General features: G+C 42.6%; 1 protein-coding gene across 1 annotated transcript in view; it reads left to right on the forward strand.

Annotated features, from left to right (window-relative positions):
- ESR1 (estrogen receptor 1) overlaps nucleotides 1-19,722 on the forward strand; it is a 271,465-nt gene extending 251,743 nt beyond the window's left edge. The window contains exons 6-9 of the mRNA XM_015426166.1: nucleotides 1,783-1,921; nucleotides 10,614-10,747; nucleotides 16,910-17,093; nucleotides 19,367-19,722. Coding sequence (XP_015281652.1) covers nucleotides 1,783-1,921; nucleotides 10,614-10,747; nucleotides 16,910-17,093; nucleotides 19,367-19,601 — 692 coding nt within the window. The 3' untranslated portion in view covers nucleotides 19,602-19,722. The remainder of the gene's footprint in view (nucleotides 1-1,782; nucleotides 1,922-10,613; nucleotides 10,748-16,909; nucleotides 17,094-19,366) is intronic.
- Nucleotides 19,723-24,099: the final 4,377 nt, after the last annotated feature.

Below are 24,099 nucleotides of genomic sequence, written 5' to 3' on the forward strand. Positions count from 1 at the left end.
AGGATTTAAAAGAAGAAGGCAGAATGAAATGCATAGCACTTCATGTGTGTGCAGAAGATGTAAGGAAGGGAGTGAAGGTAGTTAATCCAGCCCTACCACTCAGTTTGGGGTCCTACTTCTGCCAACTCCCCTTTCAGCTTCAGTGCCCTGTGGTAGTCCCATGCTATTATAGTGCATCACTAGACACTCAGAAGTGCATTACTGAGGCCCATTTGCACAAGCAGAAGTGTTCATGGTATTCTGGATCCTACTTTATATACATTTTTCTATCATATAATTTGAAATCAATATTGGAACTTAAGATAGAGGAAAAAATTCTTCCATGTGTTCATGTAAATTGCTACCTTATTATTTTAGACCTCTAAGTTTAAGATGATCACATCTACTGCTATTATCAAGTCATTTAATGTACATTCTAGGCTTAGCTTTGGCACTGATCCAGGATGCCTCAAAACAAAATTTTACTTTTTTATATTAGCATTTTAAAAAATAATTTTCAGTCTTCTGGTAAAGCATTGAAAATGTTTAGGCTTTGAACAAATTTCTCTTTAGCTTCTTCAAATTCTGATAATTATTTTTCAGTCTGCTTTTGAAATCTTTCTTAGTCTCAAATCATATACCTTTTGTTTGAAGATTGCTTGTTTGGACTTACTTTCTTAAATTTGATTTATATCTTGTATTACTATTTTGATATTCTCTGTGTCTCCTGACATTTTTTTCTGGGTACTTCCACTACTCATAATTTACTCACATATGTCCAGATAGCTGTACTGGATTAAGAAATCCTATGAAAGTGGAAAATGAATACATCTATCAGAACTGATTTTGTCAGTTAAAACAATGGGTTGCATAGTTCCCATCTCCAAACAGTAGATTTCCCTATTCTGTGACCCAAACAGCAGACTGTATCCTTATTTCCAAAAAGATATATATGCACACATTTGTTGTTGTTCAGTCGCACAGTCGAGTCCGACTCTTCGCGACCCCATGGACCAGCTCCCGCCACACATATACACACATACAAACATACATACATATTTTACCCCCATTCTAAAAAGAACTTATTCTTTCCGTGGAAACTTTCATGTCCTAAATAAAACTTTTTTAAAAAAGGTCCTAGGTAGAACTAGTACATATTCCATGTGGAACAGTGTGCCTACTGGCCCTACCCTAGCTATGGACCTGTTGGAAAAAACAGTATTGTTAATACTTGATTTATAGTACACAGTGATTCCATACAAGTAGTGTAAAAATTATATTGCTATAGGATTTTGCACCATAATTTGTTTGAATTACTTTCTCACCTTTCAAAGTTCCCTCCCCACAAACCCCTCAGGTTTTTCAGTTGCTATTAGTTGACATACTTTATGCATCTTGATTGACATTCTGTAACAGACAAGAGAAGATATACCATTTTATTGGAAAATACCATTTTTCTAGGTTGCTCATATGATTCCATCTTGGCTCCATCCTCCTTTTCTTTCAATACCTCCAATATTCCTACTTGCAACATACATTATTTTGTATTGATTATATTTTTGCCCTGCTATTCATTTGAGGAGGTTAGGGCAGCATACATGGGGGTCATCTCATTTTAGCGACACAAGGACTATGTGAAGGAAGTTAGGCTGGGGGGATTGATTTTCTCTTTCATGTCCAAGCAGGTTTCCCACATCCAGGCTCCAGTGCACTTTTCCACATTAGATCATGTTCAGTTCAGCTAAAATGGGCTGAACATCTATTTGCCTTGGCATTAACTGTTGTTCTTTTCCCCCCTCCCAGGTTTTGTGGATTTAGCACTCCATGATCAGGTACATCTACTGGAATGTGCTTGGCTAGAGATATTGATGATTGGCTTATGCTGGCGTTCAATGGAACACCCTGGAAAGCTGCTGTTTGCTCCTAACCTATTATTAGACAGGTCAGTCTACATTTTTTTCAGTTTCTGTTATTAAGTTAACTCACTACCATGTAACATTATGAGGATCACCTAGACTGCCAAAACACCTTCCATGAAGTACCTTACTGCAGCAGCAGAGACAAAATATCCTCACTGACACTGGATCATTAACAGTATTTTATGTGTACTTGGGGGAAACTGGGTCCAGGTCAGCACCCCCCTCCCCCCAGTAATTAATTTCTGTGTATGCAGTTGCTAACAGAATAATGTTATAGTAAGATGATGAAAAGCAGAAAGGTATTTTTTCCAGATAATTTTTCTTTACTAGTCACCTAACCACCACCTTAATATGTCCTGTTTTAATGCACGCAAATGCTCCAAAATAAGCCCAGTAGTGAACTTATTTTGGGGGGAGAGAGTGGGGCAGTGATTGCCAGGAGGACAGTGAGGTGAACCAGTTTTGCTCTGTACTAATAGCAACTTTAAAAGACCACTATTGATATTTGAAGAAGTGTCGGTGAATCAGCAGATGACATTTGTTGAGGATAGAAGAGCCTTGGAAAAATGTGTTGTTTGCTATGTGTCAGAAATCTAGGCCAGGGTAAATTTATTGATTTGGAACTGCAGGCAAGATGCATTAGTTACATAGTTTAATATTGCTTTTTCTGACTCTGTAAGAAGAAAGTTAGCCTAGTGGTTTTTCTATCAGCCGTTCCCATTTCCTAATTCATAACAGCAACAATTGTAGCTCCAATACTTCAGGAATCTACCAGTTCATTTGTCAATGTAAGCAGCAGGTGATTTCTATCAGATCTCTAAATGATCTGAAAGGCACAGTAGAAGTGGCTTAATAACTACACAGTGTTCTGCTGTCACATGATTTTGTGTGTGCCAGGAGGACTTATCATAAAAGCCTGGCTAATGGCCTGTTAAATCTCATATCCAGCGTTTCCAAATATCTTTATATGAATGCTTCAGGGGAAAGTGGGAAAAGCTGATGGCTTGACCACTGCCATAGGCAATTACTTGATAACTTCTGTTGGCAACACTGTCAAACATGGATATACTGGGATTCTGGGCTCCTAAAATTTAATTCCAGCTAGCCTGTAAAAATGCTTCTGTACATGAAACTAATCATCACTCACTTGCAAAGACATTTATAAAAACTTACAAAGCACTGGGGAAAAGTACTGTTAAGTACTCAGACACTCAAAAGAATATTTTCAGTTCAATATTTTCATTGTCCATGTGCAAATTGAAAATGGTACATGATGATGGGTACAGCCCGGCTTCTAGAATATTCAGTATGAACTCCCTTTTGGAATTTATGTGTTGGATGTACGATACACTTTTTCAGCCAGAATGTCTAAGCAGGTGGATCGCAAGCAATACTGTTTCACCATAATATTGTACAACAACTTGAGTACCAGTAGAATCCCGTTTAAAATACAGCAGCTACAACTATTCCCACCATGCAGTTTCTTGTGTTAGCTAACGGGAACACAGGACTCATGTCTATCAAACAGCAGCCCTGCATGTTACCATCCAGCCCCTTTATGTTGGTGTTTGTTGATCAAAGAGGAAAAAGTGAAAAACACTCGACCAAGTACAATACTTTGAGTGTGCTTATAGTAGAATTTATATGGCTGATAAACCCATATAAAAAGAAGTAGCCCTCTTAGGGAACAAGCCTTAGCAAGTCTACTTGGAAGGAAGCATCATTGTATTTAGTGGGGCTTACTCTCAGAAAAGTGTTTTTAAGATTTCAGCCCTCGTCTACTAAACTTTATTTAAAATATATATATTTTTGCTAAATAACAAGGCCTTGTGCTATTTCTGAAAGGTCTGCAGGGCTAGTCTCAGCAGGTGTTCTGTGGTGATTTATCCTAGAAATTAGAACAGAAAAGGTGCTACTGTGCCCCTACCCCAGTGTATCTTCCCAGAGGGAAGGTGTGCTCAGCAAAGTCTTTCAAGGTAATCTCAGAGGATTCTGAACTTCTATAGACAAAAGTGCTCCATGTCTAGGCAAGTACTGACATTCTGAGTTGATTGGGAAGGGAATGGATGATCAGTGCCTTGTGTCATGCCTTGTGTCACAGAATTAGATGAATGCATTTCCCTCTCTCAGCCCCAATGAAGAGGCAATCTGTGGAATGCAACAGCAGCTACATCTACCATGGTTGCGGTCACACAGAGCATTAGCCACGCTACAGAGACGGAAGATAGGCGGATTTTCTGGGCGTGATCACAGCGCCACATCTGGGAAGCGTAGAGCTCCCGTGGCGAACCCGAGGCTTCCCGCCGAAGATTCGGGGTAAAAAACTAGTACCTCCGAGGTACTAGTTTCCGGAAACCGCGGGGCAAGGGCGGGCGCCTGATCGCGTTTCTGGTGGTAGGTCGTGGCATCCGGCACCCGCCCATGTCCCCTCGCAAAAGGGTTTTTTTTTTCAAGTCTCCACGGGATGCACACAAGCACCCAACGTCGCATGCGCACACTTCAGCCCCCTCCTCTTTTCCGTACCCCCCCACTCCTGGCTCGGCCTGCTCGAGAGGAACTCTCTGCACCGGGCAGCAGAGGAGGAGGTGCAGGGGGGCGTGGCGGGGGCTGAAGTGTGCGCATGCGACGTTGGGTGCTTGTGTGTACCAATTCTGAAGGACTGGGACCTAAATTTCCCCGGGGGAGCCCTAATGCTGCTAGACCAGCACTGAGGACACTAGTAAATGGGCACCTGTTTAGTGGCACACAGTCTGAGTGAATGAAGAGGGGCCCGGGGGGGGGGAGGCACACTGATAGGAAGGCTGAGGCAGCCCATATTAGGCAAGGGACTGGTCTGAGCACCATGCAGAGTCATAAGCACACACCCTTATTCTTCTGGCCAGTTTTAGAAGTCCATAGGCCTTCCTACCATGGCTTTGGAGATGATGCCCCAACTCAGCATTGAGGCAGGTATTGGAGGACCATGTTGTCAGATACTGTCCATGGGCTGGGGCCTCTGGTGCTAGCAGGAAGTTTGCCATAATCAAATAGGCATGGAGAGTGGAAAGAGCAACCAAGTTGAATACTCCCTGCATTATGGATTGTTCCCAAGGGCCCAGAGTTCTATTGGGAATGGGTCCAGGTGGTGGTTCGGCTTGGATGCCACTTTGTGGAACTTCTCCTTCCTGAATGTGAGATAAGGCATTTTCAATGCTGTTATCAACAACAGCAACATGCTGTGCTGAAAATGTTGTGTTAGCAGACAAGCAAACGAGGACAAATCTGTGCACTAAGTGCATAACCCGCTCTGAGCATGGTGTCTGCTTACTGATGACCTGCACTGCCACCAAGATTGGAAATAGGTCCAAAAAGGGAGGTCCCAGCCCAGTGAGGTAGCCATGGCTGAGGGCACCAGTGGCTTTTGAAGGAGACCTTAAAGCCTGTGCTACATGCAGTGTCTGACTGGACCTGGATAGCCGATCCTAAATCTAAGGATTCCCGCCACAAGGAAATTCCACAGAAATCGGACAGGAAGGAGAAACAGGTTTTGAGATCCTCCTTCACGCCTTGGGTCAGATACAGTAATGTGAGGAAGTTACCCCTGCAGTGGGCATGGCCAGGCAGATGCAGAAGACCTGCCTTGGGGACACCATCCAAAGCTTTGCCCTGTACATGCATGGCTACTGGAAGAGTGATGGAACAGCACTCCTGGGGAAAACAACGCTCTTTAGATGGGTATCCTTTGCCTTCACAGGCCACAGGAGGGGGGCCTTCATGTTCTATGAAGGCAAAGGATACCCATCTTAACAGTGTTATTTTTCCTCAGCAGAGTAGGTGTCCAAAAAGAAAAACCACTGCCTCTCAGCATGATTATTCATTCCCCAGATGTGGGGTCCCATCTCCAACATTCCTTTAGAACTCAAGAGGATATAATTAACACCAGAGAGATCACTTTTGTTATTACCAGCTGCATTACATAAGCCAATGTATGAGACAAATTCATGAAAGATATATCGTATAATAGTTATATTGCCAAGTTCTGTTGTGGATGAGTTGTTGAAGCACTTCTTGTGAATTAAGTTTGGTTGTTGAGAGTGCTGGGGGGGGGGAACTTACGCCATATATATTTACAGAAAAGTAAGCTTGGTTCCAGAACAACTGTTTCGCATGAATTCATCACTTACTGCAGCACCCCATTCTCCTTTTAATGGCCCATACTGCCTTTCTCAGTGCACCACATGCAGAGGTGTGTTTGTAGATGAGCCCTTTCATTTATTCAAGATGGATAATGAAGAAATTTCATAAATACGATCCATTTCTGATTCGAATTGGTTTTCCAGCCATCCAAAATTGAAATACGAAAATTCCTGCAGTGCAACAGAATGGAAACCCAGCTATGGGATGTTTATTTATACCTTTGTAAATTGTTGAAAATGTTTTAAGAGACTTGTAGTGATTCAGTTTCTTGTTGAAAAGAACAAAGCAAAAGAACAGAGCAAATACGCTGCTCTATTTTACCAAGTGCTTATTAGGAAAATGAAAGCAGTGTGGGTCTTTGGTCTGAACCATTTAATCTGTGATGAACTGCTTGTATGCATTGCCAAGGAAACAAACATGCAACACCAACTGAACAAAGACGCTTGCTTCAAAACACTTGGGGGAAAACCCTGGTAACCTTCGATTTTCAGTGTACCTCTGAATGATGTACACGCCATCAAAGCATCATGTCAACAAATCATTTATACAGCAGAGCTGAAAGACTGTACTTTTAAAGACCCAGTATTGTCCTCAGAATAATTAGCTTCATTTCCTATGTCTGTCATTCCATTATATCCAAACTTCTCTTCAAATGTATTCTTTTAATGTGCAGTCCAGATAGATGAAACGGATAAGTACTGGTTCACCTTGCTGCATTTTTACACTGAAATGTGGCAGAACCTTTCATGCATGTCCATAATGGCGAATACATACCTATATTAACTTACTCAAAGTATATTTGTGTAAGCATTCCTGATGAAGGGACCTTTATCTCTCAGAAGCTTGTGCCCTGGACACCTTGTTGGTCTCCCAGGTGTGCTACTAGACTTGCAGTCCGGCTCTTCTACTGCAGACAGGCATGGCCACCCTCCTGAAACTGACCATTCCTGCCATTCATAACGCGGTAACTAAGATGAACTACAAAACACAGAACTTGCAATGAAGTCCTACTGTGGCAGGCATTCCTCCACAGAGGAAGAATTTCAGTTTCTAGATCTCCAGTTGTAAACCAGACGAGGGTTACCAACCTTCAGGTGGGGCCTAGAATTCTCCCAGAATTACAGCTAATTTCCAGACAACAGCAATCCGTTCCCCTGGAGGAACTGGCAGCTTTGGAGAGTGGAGTTATTAATAAAGCACTCTGTTTTGCAGGTGTTTGGTTGGTGTGATATAGATTATTTATAAATATTTTTGTGTTTTTTTAATTTTGTGTGTGTGCGCGTGAGTGTGTGTGCACGTGGAAGTCATGGCGACCTCTGGTGACTGACCCCCTACTGCGGGCCTGGGGGATATTCAGAGAGATGGCTGAATAAAGCCTGCCCCTGCCTTTCTCCTCTGGTATTTCAAGGAAGTCTCCCATCCAAGTACTTGCCAGAGTTTTTTTTATTATTATTAAATTTTTATTTTAAAACACTAATTCATACATATTATTACCATAACAACAAAAACATTTTCCTTCTTGCTTTAACAATAAAATAACAAGTTGAATGAGTTACATTTTTTTGCTTTACAACAAAACCTATATTTGCCCTATACCTAAATACTATAGTTTGGGTACTGTGTAAATAATTGTAACTTCTTTTAAGACAAAGAAGCCAACCTTGTACAATCTTCCAATAACCAATGTTACATAACACTAAACAATATGCATAAGAGAAGAGAAAACTCTCGCAAAAATAAAGAAGATAGACAAAGACAGGAACAAAATCCTATGAAATTCAAGAACTATTGTTGTTATATCCATTTGTGATATTGAGACCATTCAGGTGCAAGGAACTGTTTGAGAGACAACTAATCAAGTACTGGGAACCATTTTTCTGTAAAACTAGTTTTTGTGGGATTTTGCGACAGATAATTTAATTTATTGGTGACCGCATCCATTAAATTACGACCCCATAATTTTTTGTACCATACTTCTATTTTGGACGCTGTTTTCTCCTTCCAATAGGAAGCAATTGCTGCCAGAGTTGACCTTGCTTAGTTTCTGAGATCTGGCTAGATTGGGCTTGCCTGGACTATCCAGGTCAGGGCTATAATTATTATTTTTAAAATTACTTTATTTAAAATACTAGCCTGATACCCATGCTTCGCTACAGTATTTAAGTTCTGTAAATCCAGTTATAATACTGATGTGAAGTTTGAAATGTGACATTTGTTGTAGGAATTCTAGTGGAGAAGATTGTAGTGTGAAAATTGAAGTGAAACATACGTCCTTTTTTTTCTCTCTACCGAAGGACCTCTCTGTAGACCACATTGGTGGTTCTACCCTCAGGCAGAATATAAACCTTAAAAATGAACTAATAAAAATATTTATACCCTACCCTTTTGAACACAGTCCCCAAGGAACCTCATAATAGGTTAAAGCAATACCAGAAAGAAAACTTCAGGTGGAACATTACTCCTTGCTCATCTCTTGGACTGCATTCTCATGTCATGAACAAACCACTATTTGTTTGTGAGGTGAATGAACCTCAAGCCACATGCTTTCCCCTCCCTCCTGCTTTCTACTCCCTTCACATGGCAAGCACCACTGGTTTTAACTTTCTTTAACTTCCAAATAATATTTTATACTAAACTCCAAAAGTGTTTAAATTACATTGTCGAAGGCCTTGACACAGACCCAGAGAGTACTCCATCTTTCTGTGTTACACCTCTGAGGATGCCAGTCACAGTTACTGGCGAAACATCAGGTTCTACAATGCCAAGACCACGGCCACACAACCCGGAAAATCTACAGCAACTAATGTTTAAATTACCTTTATTTCTCTTCTTATTTTCCTTTTCTACTGCACCTTTTGCTATTTCAGTGAGAGGCTGTAGCCAGAGGCCTCAAATAGAAACTTTCCCTGTAGTCTTAACACAGGATCCAAATTCCAAAAAGATGATTTACTCTGCAGGCTGGTTTCATTCCTTGAAAAATGTTCTTTGCTCAAGTGCTGACTGCATATTTGGATAAGCTATAGCCATAAATAATTGCTTTTAATCATCCCATTTTGGAAACAGACTAAGTGCAATAGTTCTTCAACCACAGACTTAAAATACTTCTACTTACTTTTGTATAATAACACTTAACACTTTCCTGGGAGTAAGCCCTATTGTACAATGTACACCTAACAGAGGTGGGATTTTCATCCTATGACCTGATGCCTGTTTCAGGGAGCAATCCTAAACAGGTGTATTGCTCCCTTGAAGCAAGAGTCAGAGCGTCGGATGAAATCTCACCTCTGTTAGTGTGATAGGTATTTGTCTTTTCATATTAGATATGATAGCTCACTTTGACAAGTTTGTATACACAAAGCATGTAACTCTTCAGAAGACACAGATACCATAAATGCCTTGTTCCTAATTGTACCAATGGCCTTATGTATGAGACCGAATGACGTGAATGGGGAAGAATACCTTCAGCAGTTTGTATATTGCAACATGGGTAATACCACCCATGGAATATGCTGGATTTACTGAACAGATGAGGCTGAAGGAAGGGCTGTGGCTTAGTGGTAGAGCATTTGTCTGATATGCAGAAGGTCCCAGGTCCAATCTCCGGCATCTCCAGTTAAAAGGATCAGGTAGCAGGTGATGTGAAAGACCCTGGAGAGCCACTGCCAGTCTGAGTAAATAATGGACTTTGATGGAGCCAGGGTCTGATTCGGCTTCAGGTGTTCATGCCATGTGTTGCTCAAGTATAACCCCCCCCCTTTTTTAAAGTACAGTTGATTAAGCTAATCATATTTGGGCTGCTGTTTATAGATACCTGGTACCTCTATGTTCATATACTTCTGCCAGTACTACCGGCGTGCAGAAGAGGCGGAATCTCCAGTTCGACTTGAAACAGCCATTCCTGTTGTTCACATGGGTTTCAAGTGTGAAATCACTCGAATGCCTCTTGGGACAGCACATCTGCAGACAAATTGCACTATGCATAGAATTATAGTCGGCAGCACTTTGCATCATTATGTAGCTGTGGGGAAGCTTGAGCGTGGTCGTTGCAGTTACTCAGTGGTGAGGTACGATCCGTGGCAGAGGAAAACAAGGGACCGGCACTTGTGTGTGGAAAATATTTCAAAACTCATCACCAGGTGATGGGAGTACAAAGAGATGTACGTGGATGGCTGCAGTTCTAAGGAACTCGGCTCAGTGGGCCAGCTTGCTCCTAGCCTTAGCATGCTAGCAAACATCCTCCGCAGGGCAAGCAAACCAAACTGCACTGTAAGTTTACCAAATATTTTTTTTAAAAAAAACAGCTTGTGTTGAAACTGAGGAGTCAGAATTTGTTTTGCAGTCTCCACTCTTATCAACTGTAGGTTGTTCGCAAACTGTCTCAGGTGAGGCTGACTGGAAGATAAGTAAAAAAATGACTGTAAAGCAGGAGCTACATCATTAAGGTGTTGCTGGTGTCACATTAATTCATTTCACTCAAGTACGCGTACATGCATGTACACGCACATATATGATCTGTAACGTATAGCTCTGTCCTTACAGGAATCAAGGGAAATGTGTTGAAGGCATGGCAGAAATATTTGACATGCTGCTGGCCACTGCGACTCGGTTTCGAATGATGAATCTTCAGGGGGAAGAATTCGTGTGCCTTAAATCCATCATTCTACTGAATTCTGGTAAGTGATCCCTGGTTCTATACTGAGTCGCTCCAATTAAAAATGTATATTCACTACTGATTCTGCTGAGAATATGGAACTGTTCTGGGTGCCTCATGATTATGAATCAGAAAAAAAAACCTCTGTAGGTGTGCATGTGTGTCAAATTCCCCCTCCCCCAAAATGTTCTGAAATGTAAGGCTAGCAGGTAGGGCTTAAATACTATTCATAGGGCAGGTGCCTGGACAGTGTCATGTGGCTCCTGTCAGCTTGAGCTCAGGCCAAGCCAAGCCATACCGGGGATCTTCCAAGCGGATGCATGAAATGCCTTTAGCAGGCAAGTTTTCTTGGGGATGGGGCCGCGGTGGCTCGGAGGTTAAAGGCACTGAGCTGCAGACCAGAAGGTCTGTAGTTCGGCAGTTTGAGACCCGAGTGCTGCGTGACGGAGTGAGCTCCTGTCTCTGGCTCCATCTCCTGCCAACCTAGCAGTTTGAAAGCAAGAAATTGCAAGTAGATAAATAGGTATTGCTTCAGCGGGAAGGTAACAGCGTTCCGTGCGCCTCGGTGTTTAGTCATGCCGGCCACATGATCACGGAAACGTCTCTGGACAACGCTGGCTCTTCAGCTTGGAAACGGAGATGAGCACCACCCCCTAGAGTTGGATTTGACTGGCTTTCAAGCAAGGGAAACCTTACCTTTTACCTTTCTTGGGGAACTCATTCAGTACTATCCTAAGGGTACTTCTTGATGATGTTTACCGAATCAACGGATAAAATTAATGAAGTGATGGGAAATTGGTAAAAGGAAAGGATTTGGGGCAGGGGGTTCATTTATGGGCGAGAAAGGGGTGGAAGGAGAGGTCAAAGGGAAGGGGGCTAGTCCTTTCCCTTCCACAACTCCTCCACCACTTTTGTGTTTATGTGTGTATGAAGGTGAGGAACTAGGTGGAGAGTAAAGGAGGGAAAATCCCTCCGCTTCATCGCTGCCACAACTCCTGGTGCATACCTGTGTGTATGTGTGTGTGCATATTTGTGTGAGTGTGTACATAGAGAGGCAGGTCAAGGGAGTGTATTTCTGCGGCTGCTCAAAATCCTTCTCCCATGTAGATAAATTTAAACACACATAAAAGTGTGTGTGTGTGCACGCATACTATGTGCATGTTTTTCTCTGTGAAGTGGCAGTGAGCATTCCTCTCCCTCCATTACCTTGCTGTTGCAAACTCTCAAACATAATTCCTGCCAAAGTTATTTGGAAAGTAGCCAGAAATTTAAAGATGACGGCCAGCACCAAAATGTATCAAAGAACCCTTGGCATGAATTACATTTGACACACTTGAAGAATCTCTGACAGGAACATTTGACCACCACCTGTTTATTCCCCACTGAACAGTTTGTATAGTTTTTCTTACTGTTAGAGCCTTATTCTCCTTATGAAATGTGGATTCATGGTAAGCCTTTATTTGCCTTCCGGGGGCGTCTTTGTATAGGGCAGCCTCTGCTGAGCAGTTGCCTGGAACCATGGAAGTGAAGAGCCCCCTGGCCCAGATGGTGTGATCCCTAATGCCCCTTTCCTGAGGCTCCCCCAGCATTCAAGAGACCAGCATGCAGAGGCGGATTGTAAATCACAATAGTGAGCAAGCGGTGCACTTGCACTAAGAGAGGAACTGGTCTGTTGCCAGGGCAGGGGGCTGTAGCTCTCATTCGTAGGAGCACATGAATTCTGAAACCATGACAATTCACACATTTCCCCTTGTGACATGTGCATACGACCTATGCATCTTGGGCAACCATTTCCCGTGGTTAAACCAGAGACTTGCCACTTCAGGGGTGTACCAGAAGAATGAAAGTGTTTCACCCTCCCCTCCTTGAAGTGCTTTCTGTAATAAATAAATAACATGTGCCCTTACTTGTCTTGGATATAAATGTCTGTAAATGCAGCCTTGGCATTTACCTCTTGCTCCGCAGCATCGCACCCTTGACTCATGTTCAGTCTGTTATCTGCTCTAATCCCCAAGTCCTTCTTGACTAGGACAACTAACTGGCCCATTTTATACTTGTTAGTTTGATTCTCCTTTCTGATGCGTAGCATGTTAGACAGTTTAATTGAATTAGCCTTCTATTTTCATTAGCCTATTTTCTGTGAATAAAATCAAAGAGCAGGCTGGTGTAGTCAAAGCAACAGGCACCAAAAATTATTGTGACATCAGCATTCCGTACGGGATCTGCAGGAGGCCCCACTTTGTATAAAGAAACCACAATTAATATGCATGCAGTCGCACAGGTAACTTTAGTCGAGGGCAGCACAGATTGAAGTTTGTGAATCTTGTATTTTGAAAAACCTTGCTAGGCAAGGAGTGATTATGGGAAACAAAGTAAGCATATGAATACTAAGGGTGATGTGAACAAGGAAAATTAGATGCAAAAGGCAGAGAAAAAAGGGAATAGGAATATAAAGGTAACTTTAAATGACTCAGTACTTTGTGTTTGAGGACAAGAAGAAGAAGAGGAGGAGGAGGAGATTGGATTTATACCCCGCCCTTCACTACCCAAAGGAGACTCAGAGTGGCTTACAGACTCCTTTCCCTTCCCCTCCCCAGGTTAACTGCTATCTTATTCTCACAGTAGTTGCTTCTCCCTAGCAACTTGCCGTAGTTTTACTATAAGGTAACTTTGAGCCACTAACCCCCTCTCAGCCTAATCTACTTCACAAGATTATTTTGAGGATAAAATGGAGGCAGGGAGTATACCACCCTGAGTTCCTTGAAGGACTGGCAGGATAGAAACGTACATAATAAATCTCCACTATGCTTCCTCACTTAAATGATCCTGGGAGATCCCACACTCTCTAGCACCGATAAAGAATCTCCACACAATGTAAACACATGTGGCCCTTTAGTAGGTACCGACATGGGCCAGTCTTGCCCAGTATCATCTACTCCGTCTGACAATGGGTCTTCAACTTATTCTTTATTTGGAGATGCCAGGAGCTGAATCTAGAATCTGCTGCCTGCTAAGCATTTCCTCTGCTACGGAACTGTGGCCCTTGCTGTGTAACAGGAGTCATGGCATTGCAGTAGGACTAGGAATGTCTGAACCTACACATTTTGCATTCTTTTGGAGTCCTTTAATGCCCACTGGCTTCTTTTTTCAAAAATATGAATGCGGGTGATTCTTTTATATTTGTATGATGTTTGTTTATTTTTTTTAAGTTTAAAATGGCTGGTTTAAGACTTTTTAAAATTGATTACAATGGATTCTGTGATGTGAAGTGTTAAAAATGTACTTTCTGCTTCCTAGAGCAGTGAATGGGCTGGCAGTATTCTGTATTGTTTTGGTTCCCCTCCCTATGACAAAGTGGAAGAACGAATTGTAAAAAAGGATCCTTCCTGTCCTGAAATTAGAGGACTAAGTGCCGGTGGATATTATTGCGAATTGAATCTCCCCTACCTGCCCACAATGAGCCTTGCTTGCTGCTCTTCTCTTTTTATTTGAAATTAACCCATTTATTTTTAAGCACCAAAAGTTTCTTAATTGATCAATGAGATCTGATTAAATTGATCTCAATTTAACGTTAATCAGCTGTTACAACTGTCAAACAATTTTTCACATATACACACAAACACACACAGGTAGGTGATACATAGAACTGAACAAAACTGTATAGTATTTGTACCTGTGTGTTTGACTTGACTTTGCAGCTCTCTCTGCATCTATTTCAATCCTGAAACATACTTAGGGAAGCTGATGGGAAGATATCTCTGTCTTTCTGTGTTCTGTCATTTGAATCAGACCTGTTCAACTTGTACCCATCGAGCTGAATGCATTCAGTGTGTGTTTGTGTGACCAATATCAGCGCTAATCTCTGTGCTAGCAAAATTAATATTGAGCTAAAGTAAAAGCTTTTTATTCTCCGCCTCTTCCAATGGAGAAGGGTGTAAGCTTTACTTGCACTTCCAAAATATAGGACATTTTGCCCATTTGTGAATTTTTTCTTACATCCAGACATTTGGGCAGATGCTTGTCTACTTGCTGCAAGGACAGCACCAGTATTTCATCAGCTCAGTTAAGGAAAACAGTGTGTGCTTAATACTGCAAAAAATGAAATGAACCCACTGATTTCCATAGAACGTAAATGCAATTAATTTTGTTTGGCTACTGGGACCAACTACCAGACATACCACTCAATAATAACTGAAGATCCTGGTTTTAAGTGTGTTAAATCTTGTTCATTGCAACGAGGGGGTGGGGGGGAGAAGGTCTAACTTGCACTGTGAATTTGGCTACAAAACTGTATCACACATCTATTATGAAGTACTGCAATTTGACTTTTATGGGAATTCCCAGGAGCTGATGTGCTGTGGCTTGCCGTCCAAGCACCACAGCTGTAACGCTTGAACCGCTTGCTGATGATTCGATAAAGGGTCGAGGAGCATGTGGCAAAGTGAGGCAGAAATCAAAGTTTACATTGGCCCCAGTTCCTTTGCATATGTGTGTATGTTTGCCAGAGTAAAAGGTTTATTTCCCAATTTATAACCTCAGAGGGAAGGCTGAAGGTTAAGTCCAGCCATAAGTTTTCTGTGAGATTGTAAGATCATGGGACACTATTTCACATGGGGGCTATTTCACACACCAAACCTTCCACAGAAAATTGAGATGGTGCAGTCGTCTGTGAGAACTATACTGCTTCAGCCACTGGACATCGGAATGCAGGCCAGGCTTGCCAGTTTCCTGATGGGGGTGGGGGATCTCCCACCCCAGCTCCCATTGCCTGCACTGCTCAGCTGGGCGATGGGAGGAAATGGGGGGGGTGATGACATTGCTTCCAGCATCACTCCAGGAGCAATGCTCTAGCATTCACCCCAAATCTCTATGGTTTAGCTATATGGATCCAAGCCTTTAGCTCCAATATGGAAGTAATTCAGTTATCTTTTCTCCATGCACTGTCTCGCACTCCCCCGATGTGTGACTGCATCAGTTCTCTGCCTTGAATGTGGTACAAAACAGCAAGCCACACTTCTCTGGTTTGCTACCATAACATTTAAACTGTTCTTGCACCTTTCCCACTCTCTCCCTCCTCTCTCGGTTTGGCTGTGCTGTGTCTTCTTCAGCAGTGCTTGGAGCCAGCTTGTGGACTCCAGGATTGTGCAGTTAGGCTTCTCCGTTTCAGGTTTGATTGAGTTCGGGCTAAGCAGCACTGGTAATTTGGTTTCAGAAACAGCACCAGTTACTTGACTGGGGACATCGTCTGTCCTATGCCATACGGATCTGCTTCCCACTGCATTTGGGCTTTATGCCCTCCTCACCCTTTGCTATGGAAAAGTATTTACAGTCCTTCGCAATCCCCTCATATCATTGCCTTTTTTCCCCTTGGCTGAGGCAGCGGGCATCTATTAGCTGGCCATGCTGCTGCTGCTGCTGCTGCATGAGATCACTAGGCTTGGCACCGGGCCATTCACTCCGGCTGTAGGAATCGAACTAACGTACTGCGCTGCCCACTCTAAATGTTGTAAATGTTTCAGATTGTTTTATTGTACTGCTTTATATGGTTAATTATTAACGCTCAACTTATTTCTAAGATTGTATTGTGTCTGTTGTTGTGAGCCACCCTGAGCCCGCTTGCAGGAAGAGCGGGATATAAATCAAAATAATACATCAATAAATAAAATGCACTACCGATTGTAGGTCTGGACGGTAGATTGACCAATTTTCCATGCAGATAAAGGATGTGCCCATGTGGGTCTCGGGTGCCCAAAACCCCGGTACATTTTTTCTTTCCATGCAATCTCTATGGCAGTTTCAGAGCCTCTTTGATAACCCCCTTTCTTGCCACAATGCGTTAGATGATTAGTTAATCTCCCATCTGGAAACTGTAATACTCTCACTGTTGCTAAATACATACCAATAGCTCTAAAAATCAGCCTTGGAATAACCAGGAAGTAAGCTTGATGACTGGCTTGGAGTCCTGATGGGTTTGAATCTATGCTACTTTGTAAAACTTGTATATTTCTCTTTCCTTTCATTTTTTTTTAGATGTTGGGTCCCTTGTTCTTAAGAATTTTAACCTGATCTTTCTTATGCTGTCTAAAACCTAATGTCCTTTATAAACTCTTTGAATAAACGGAATGGACTGTGACCGCTACACTGCACTGATGCTTCTGCACTTGTATTTTCTCTTTTCCTACAGGCATCTACACATTTCTTTCCAGCAGCTTAAGATCGTTGGAAGAAAAAGACCACATTCATCGTGTGCTAGATAAAATCACAGACACCTTGACCCATTTGATGGCCAAGTCAGGCCTCTCTCTGCAGCAACAGCATAGACGATTGGCTCAGCTTCTCCTCATCCTTTCCCACTTTAGGCACATGAGGTAAGGAAATACACAGGAAATGACTGGGAAGTGCTGTGCACTTTACAAGGAAGGTTTCACAGAATGTTGCAACGGACATCAAATCGTGACATTCACCCGTTTTTATGTGTGATAATCGCTGAAGAGTTTTGTGAATATCTGAAATGCACTGGTGAACCTTGACAGTAACTTTAACTGTGAGCACTGGGGAAGAGGTGTGGCTGAGCAGAAGTTGTTAGGAAGGACCTTGATATGCTTCAGGCCTTGGAAAGCTGCTGCCAGCCATAGTGGATAATACAGAGGTGGTGGTCTGAGGTGTAAGGCAGATTCATATGTCTGAAGAGTGAGGGGCCTTTACACCATTCACCTGAGATTGTCAATATTCACAGATATATTCATCAAATTTTTATGTGGAGGGCCAGATCTATTCTGTATCTTCCTCAGTAGCTGATGAATATGAAAATTCAGAGAGATTCACCAACTGGCAGTGTCATCTGGTCCGTTTCTGCAATCTCTAATCTTCCCGTTTCTGCTTTTTTTATGTTTCATTATGGTTCTTAGGAGACTGAGGAAAGAATCCAACATGGTTATCTGTTTGTTTAATCATTCTGTGCAGTGTCCAAAAGTATTTTAAATGCCTTATAAAAAATGGAATGGCATTATAAAATGCTACAGAGTTTAGCTATACTGGCACTGATAGATAAAGTAGGGCAACTGGATGTGAGAGTTGCAGGCAGTCCAGCCAAGATCTGCAAACAAACTAAGTTGTCCACCACAAACACAAACAGCTGCCATACACATTTGAGTCACAGGGCCCAGTTTGGTGTTCCTGTTCATGCATAAGCACACAATTGACTTGTACTTTTTGTTACTAGGATGTGGCAGCTTCTCTTTGCAGGCCACAGTGTGGAGTATATGGGCTGTGATGGATTTAATGGCCCACAGGTTTTACAGGCCTGCTTGAAACTGGGCACTCAGCATGGGCCAGTTGTTCAGTAATACTAACATTTACAAAACTGACTTTTATTTCTCCATGCTTATTTATTTTTATTACTTTTTCATCTTCCCCTTAATCCAGGGAGTTCAGAATGACACATGTTGTTTTCCCTTCCTGCATTTTTCCATCACAATAATTTTATGGAAAACTTTGAAAATAAACGGTTTAAAAAAACCCAATAATCCTGTGAGGTGTGTGAGACTGAGAGAGAATGGTTAGCCCAAAGTCACCCAGTGAGTTTTGTGGCAGAGGGGGGATTTAAACCTTGGGTTTCTCCAGGCTGAGCCCAGTGGTCTAACTCCTACACCCAGTGGCTCTTCCCTACTGCTTTGTTGCCTTTACTTATTTATTTCAGGCATTGGTATTTTGGTCTCAGGAGCTATGCCTTGGAGTGTACACGTTACTGTACATCTTCACTGTCACAGCACAATTCAGATTTCTTCTGGGTATGTGAACAGCACATCCAAAACAAAAGTTTTGAAATTGTGCTAATATTTTAAAATAGAGGCAGGGAAGGAGAACGCAAAAGAAAACTGGGTCTTACAAGTCAACATTGGGACTTTTCAAGTCACAAAGATCCACATAGGGGATCCCCCAGTTTTTGGGGCTTCTGCCTACCACCGGCCAACTAGCTGGCAGGGGAAAGCCTGCCCCCAAACAGCAACATCGCCGTGTGACATCTCCGATGCACTGACATCACAGAGAGGTAACATCATCGCACCGGGGACATCACATAGGCAAAACTCTGTGGTTTGATGCCAATTTTACCTTAGTGTTCTGCCCAAAAATGAGAGCATCACAACCCGATCTCCCCAATGCGATGACGTCACTGCTGCATGACGTCAGCGCGTCATTCCGCTCCACTTCCTGAAAGTTCCCTCCCAGCCGCATGGACATTGGACCAGGCAACCCTACAAAGAACTCTAGACAGTTCTAAATACTGAGGACTGTCATGCAGAAATTGCACACATATATACATAGCAGTAAATTATAGCCATGGCTCAGTGCTTGCAGAAAGCATGAGGTTCCATTCTGGGCATCTTCAGTTAAAAGGATTGGGTCTAGTAGGTGATATGAAAGACCTACTGCTTGTCTGAGTAGACCTTACTGGCCTTGCTGGACAAGTGGTCTGAGACAGCTTCATGTGTTCATATGTGCTGCCCTTTTCACGGCATCCCAAAGTGAGTCCCTGAGGCAGACTGCTTCACTATGTTTAGTGGCAGGGTCAGTCCTAGGACTAGGATTTCTCTGTGCAATGATATCTAATGTTGGTGTTTTTTTTAATGTGACTCTACAGCAATAAGGGAATGGAGCACCTGTACAACATGAAGTGCAAGAATGTGGTCCCTCTGTATGATTTATTGCTAGAGATGCTAGATGCCCACCGTCTGCATGCCCGTGCCACACGGAGCACACCCCAGGGAGAAGAAGAGTCTATGAACCAAGTGGCAACTACATCCACTTCAACGCATTCCTTGCAGCCCTGCTATGTGAACAAAATGGAAGATGAGAATGAGCAACAAGCAATATGAGAGGCCCCATTTCAAACAGCCTATAGGTTTCTGAGAATCCCATCAGAAAGCTACCTACTTCGGGCTTAGCTGAACTGGTACCATGTGTGTAAGCACTCCAATGCTCACCAATCACCAGTGATCCCCAAAGCATTGCTTACTGAGATCCTTAGCGGAAGAACTTTTATCTTTCTGGATATACTATAAGGATGGTGACATTTGGTAAACCCACTCAAGAGGATTTCGGTAGCAGAATGAGAATTTGGGTACCAGTGACCATTTCCTTTCACTCATCTGGGCAAGGATCCCAGCTGGGTTTTGAGTAGGTGATGTTTACATGTAAAGTTTATTGGCTGATGGTGAACCTCAAGAATTCTACACCAAATTAACTAAAGAAAATGCTGTTGAAAATCTTCATCTTTCAGGACTCCACCCTCTACCCAAATATTTAGCATTTCCTTCTGGGTTTTTCTTCATTTACAAATTGACTCAAAATACAGTTAGATGAATTTTATCTGGTTAGAAAAACTGTTTATGACAGCTAGAAGTTCTGGTTCCAGCCAGAAATCCCTCAGATAACTTTACGGGAATAACAAATGGGTATTAGGTTGCAGTAGCACCACCAATTCCTTGTCTTAGCATTACAGAGCTTATCCTAGTCAAGATGGAGGAGGTAGTTTTATGCTTACATGAGGAATTCTCTGTTAGAACGGATCTGGCTCTTTACGTCATCTGAACAAAACAAATGGATATATTAACTATCACAGTCTGGTCCAAATGAAAGGATTTCAATATAAGACAGCCATTCCTGTAGTTGTCTAGGAATTACCTCTGCACTGACCATTCAAGGAGATAATAGCCAGTGACTGGGATTTTAGTACAGAACAATTGCATATCACCCTGAATACCTTAGGATGGAAATAAATCATATATATAAACTAATAGATATAGACCAGCTCATACACTACCTGAGAGACGAATGTGGTGTTTTCCTGTGGCTACATCCCAAGACCAGGGGCATAAACATGGGTGTGTGGGAGGGGGAGGGGGGAGATCACGTAAGACATTCTCACATCAGGGTGACTGGCCCTAAGGGAGGTATTTGCTCCTGTGATTCACCCCTTAACTTGGTTTTGCCATTCAGATTGGCAGTAGAGCAGCATGGGGTGCAATCGTAGGAAAGGTGCAGAATTCCTCCTTGGGCGTGGTATGAACTGGGCTTTTTAAAAAGAAAGATAACGTCCTAATTATTGTCCTGCTTCAGGCATTGTAGGTCTGTTTAATTCTGTCAATGCTGCACAGGTGGAAAATAGTTTGGACTCTTCGGTAACATGAGCGATGCCCCCGGTCCGTATTGTGTGTTCCTTCTGTACAAAAAGCAACTGAACTCTGTTAAGAAACCACTTGCAGATAGGAGGAGCAAAGACAGCTTGTGTTGCGCACTGCACCAGAGGTCAAAGTCTGCTGTTTGCTCACACACAAACGGTCCCTAACCAGCGGGGCCCAGCACACATGGAGGGGGGCAGAAAGGACTGCAATCTGCGGGTGACCTTTGGCTGTTTCCCTTATATAGTGGCCCTCCCCTTTGCCCAGAACTTACAAAAACCAGTAAAGCACTAATGTTGTGAATAGTTTTCATCTCGTCTTAATTTAACTATGCTCTCACCATTGCCTCTATCTCAAGCTTCGTTTCCAGTGGCCTTGCTTTTTATTAATGCAGCAAAGTATTTGTCTTTCTGTGCATTCAATATGTAAAAAAAAAGTTCTGCTCTGAAATTACCCAAAAACCATTGGGGGCTACTAAGTGCCTTGTCTAAATTTGCCACATATTTATTTTCAAGAGCTCATGTTGTGGTTTATTTCTGTGTTAGTGATACACCCGTGTTTATTGCATCACATAAGCAAGAAGTAAACATTTATATGGGGCCCACAATTAACATAAGAACCCAGTACTGTCCATTTGTATCATAGTGCTTATAACACCAGATACATTTCAGTGCCCAGTTTTTACAGTGGGATACTTTTAGCTGTTGCCCCATATTCCCCCCCTTATGAACAGAACTATGCTGCATGAGCTTCCCCATTCTCTTTCATGGAACTGGTAACTCTGTTGAAGGGAATCAGAGGGTTAAATACCTGGTAGCAGTTCTTCTGTTAAAGGGACAGGGGAAGCATTTTCAGGCACAAGAACTCCCCGTGTTCCTTGGATACCCACAAAGCTCTGGTTTGGGGGGCAGTGCATACAGCAGAAATAAGCTGTCATTGATCAACATACCTAGCAACTGCCGTAGTTCTCCCAAACAATAGCCCGAATTATTTAAACAGATCTGATTTGGGTAATTTACAAAGCATTAATTTTAACAGACTCACTAAAACCATTGACATGTGAAATAACACAGGCAACTCTAAGGGGGGGGGGGGGGGGGGTTTTAAAAAAAATTGAAAGCATCATTTTATCATTATTATTGAAAGCACCTTAAATAATGTGTATGCTTGTATGCCTATAAATACATACATGCGAAGCTCACCTGTCAGACAACTGAATGTATCTGTTCTATTTACCCAGTCAACAGACTAGAACACAAAGTCACATTTCATCTTTATATTTTTCAGCTACTTCTCTCGTATGCAATCATTTGTGCCTAAGGCTTAGCCATTGTTAGGACCTCCTATTTCATATAGATTTTTATACCGATGATACTCAAGCCAGCGCTAACTTAGAAAGCCAAGTACCGAATACAAGGAAACTATCCTTTAACAAAGGAAGGACATTTGAGGCAGCTAATTATGCTTTTAACCAAAATATTAGTGATATTGTCCATGAATAGTATCTAAGGGGACAAGGGTGGTTCTTTTTAGATGTTTATACTTAAATTTAAGACAACTAGAAAAACACCATAGAAGTATAGGTAATGAAATACGACTATGCGCCAAATCAGAATAGATCTGATTAACTTGCCTTACCTAATGCCAGTAAAGAGACTTACTGTAGAGAACAAGAAGGGATGCAGAGTGGAAGTCCTTTCCTACTCTTTTGGGGATAAGTCTTATGATCCTCACTAGATAACAAAGCCATTCTTGTAGTTAGTGTGCCTTTGCGCACCCTTGCTCAGGCAAACCTACCCTTGTGGACAGTCACCATCCGTCGGTTATCCTCTACTGCGTGGCAGGGAAATGCTTTTCTGTAGGCCCAGCCCACCACTGTATGCTGCTAAACACATAAGACAAGGGCAGACCTGCTGCTCTGCCCTTCTGCATGATCATGGACTAAGTGCAGGGATCTGTGTGGAGCAGAACAGCCACCGTTCACTGCAGTGCAACCCACACATTGCCCCTTCCAGACTGGCAGGCCACGTTTGAATGCGAAGGTAGGTTTGCATTTGCAGCTTACTGCAGGGATAAATGCTCATCCACACCAACACATCGTGTAGTAGTGATTGCACACAGCACTCTTCTGTGTGTGGGCATCTCCGGAATGAAACAGTTATGGAACAGCAACAATTACAGTTGCAGCTCCCTGACCCTGCAGTGCATGAAGGCTTTTGCCATTGCACAGCTGATTAAAGGATTAGTTGGGTCTCAAAACATTTCAGACGAGGATAGCTCCATTTATGTATAAAGCACCTTTTTTTCCTTAACATGTCGCTAACATTCCAGGCCAAGAAACAGTGCTATTTGCCTGAGTTTCCTAGACAATTTCCATTAACCAGTAAAAAGTTCTCTTCCTGCATGTAATTATAGACCCAGTCTTGCTCCACTGAAAATCAGCTGGCCCCTACGATATACAACTGGTCTAAACAAATCCAGAGACAGAGCCCTGTTAGACTGCTGCAGCCGGGATGACAAATTTGTTGTGGCATACATTCTGGTGAGGCAGAACCAACCTCTTCAGATGATTGCAGAACAAACAGCTCTTAATCGGATGCAAATTCCTCTAACATTCTAAACAGTTTGCTGTTCTGAGGTAAAATGTGTCCAATCTCCAGGTGAGGGCTGGAGATCACTCAGAATTACAACTGCTTTCCAGATAACAGAGATCAGTTCCCCTGGAGAAAGTGGTGGACTCTGTATCCTTATATGCTGTTGAGGTAGCCCCCGTATGACAGCCAATGTGACGTAGCAGTCAGGGCTTCAGAGCACGGGAGAGACTGCAGGTGTGTGGGGGGTGGAAAGCTGAAGAGTAAGGGGGAAATAAAGGTAGATTGATGATTGGCTAGGAAGGAGATAGGGTTGCCAACTCCAGGTGGGAAATTCCTGGAGATGTGAGGGATGGAGCCTGGAGAGGGTGAGGTTTCAGGAGGTGTGGGACATCAGACAGGTACAAAGCCATAGACTCCACCCTCCAAACCAACCATTCCCTTCTGGGAAACCATCGTTGCCAATCTCCAGGTCTGGAGATCACTCAAAATTACAACTGCTCTTTAGGTAGCAGAGACCAGTTCCTCTGGAGAAAATGGTGGACTCAGTGTCATTATACCCTGCTGAGGTCGCCACAGCAAATTGACACTGAGTGTCCAAG

This window comes from Gekko japonicus, unplaced genomic scaffold (assembly GCF_001447785.1).
Source record: "Gekko japonicus isolate JY-2015 unplaced genomic scaffold, Gekko_japonicus_V1.1 scaffold223, whole genome shotgun sequence".
Taxonomy (NCBI): Eukaryota; Metazoa; Chordata; class Lepidosauria; order Squamata; family Gekkonidae; genus Gekko; species Gekko japonicus.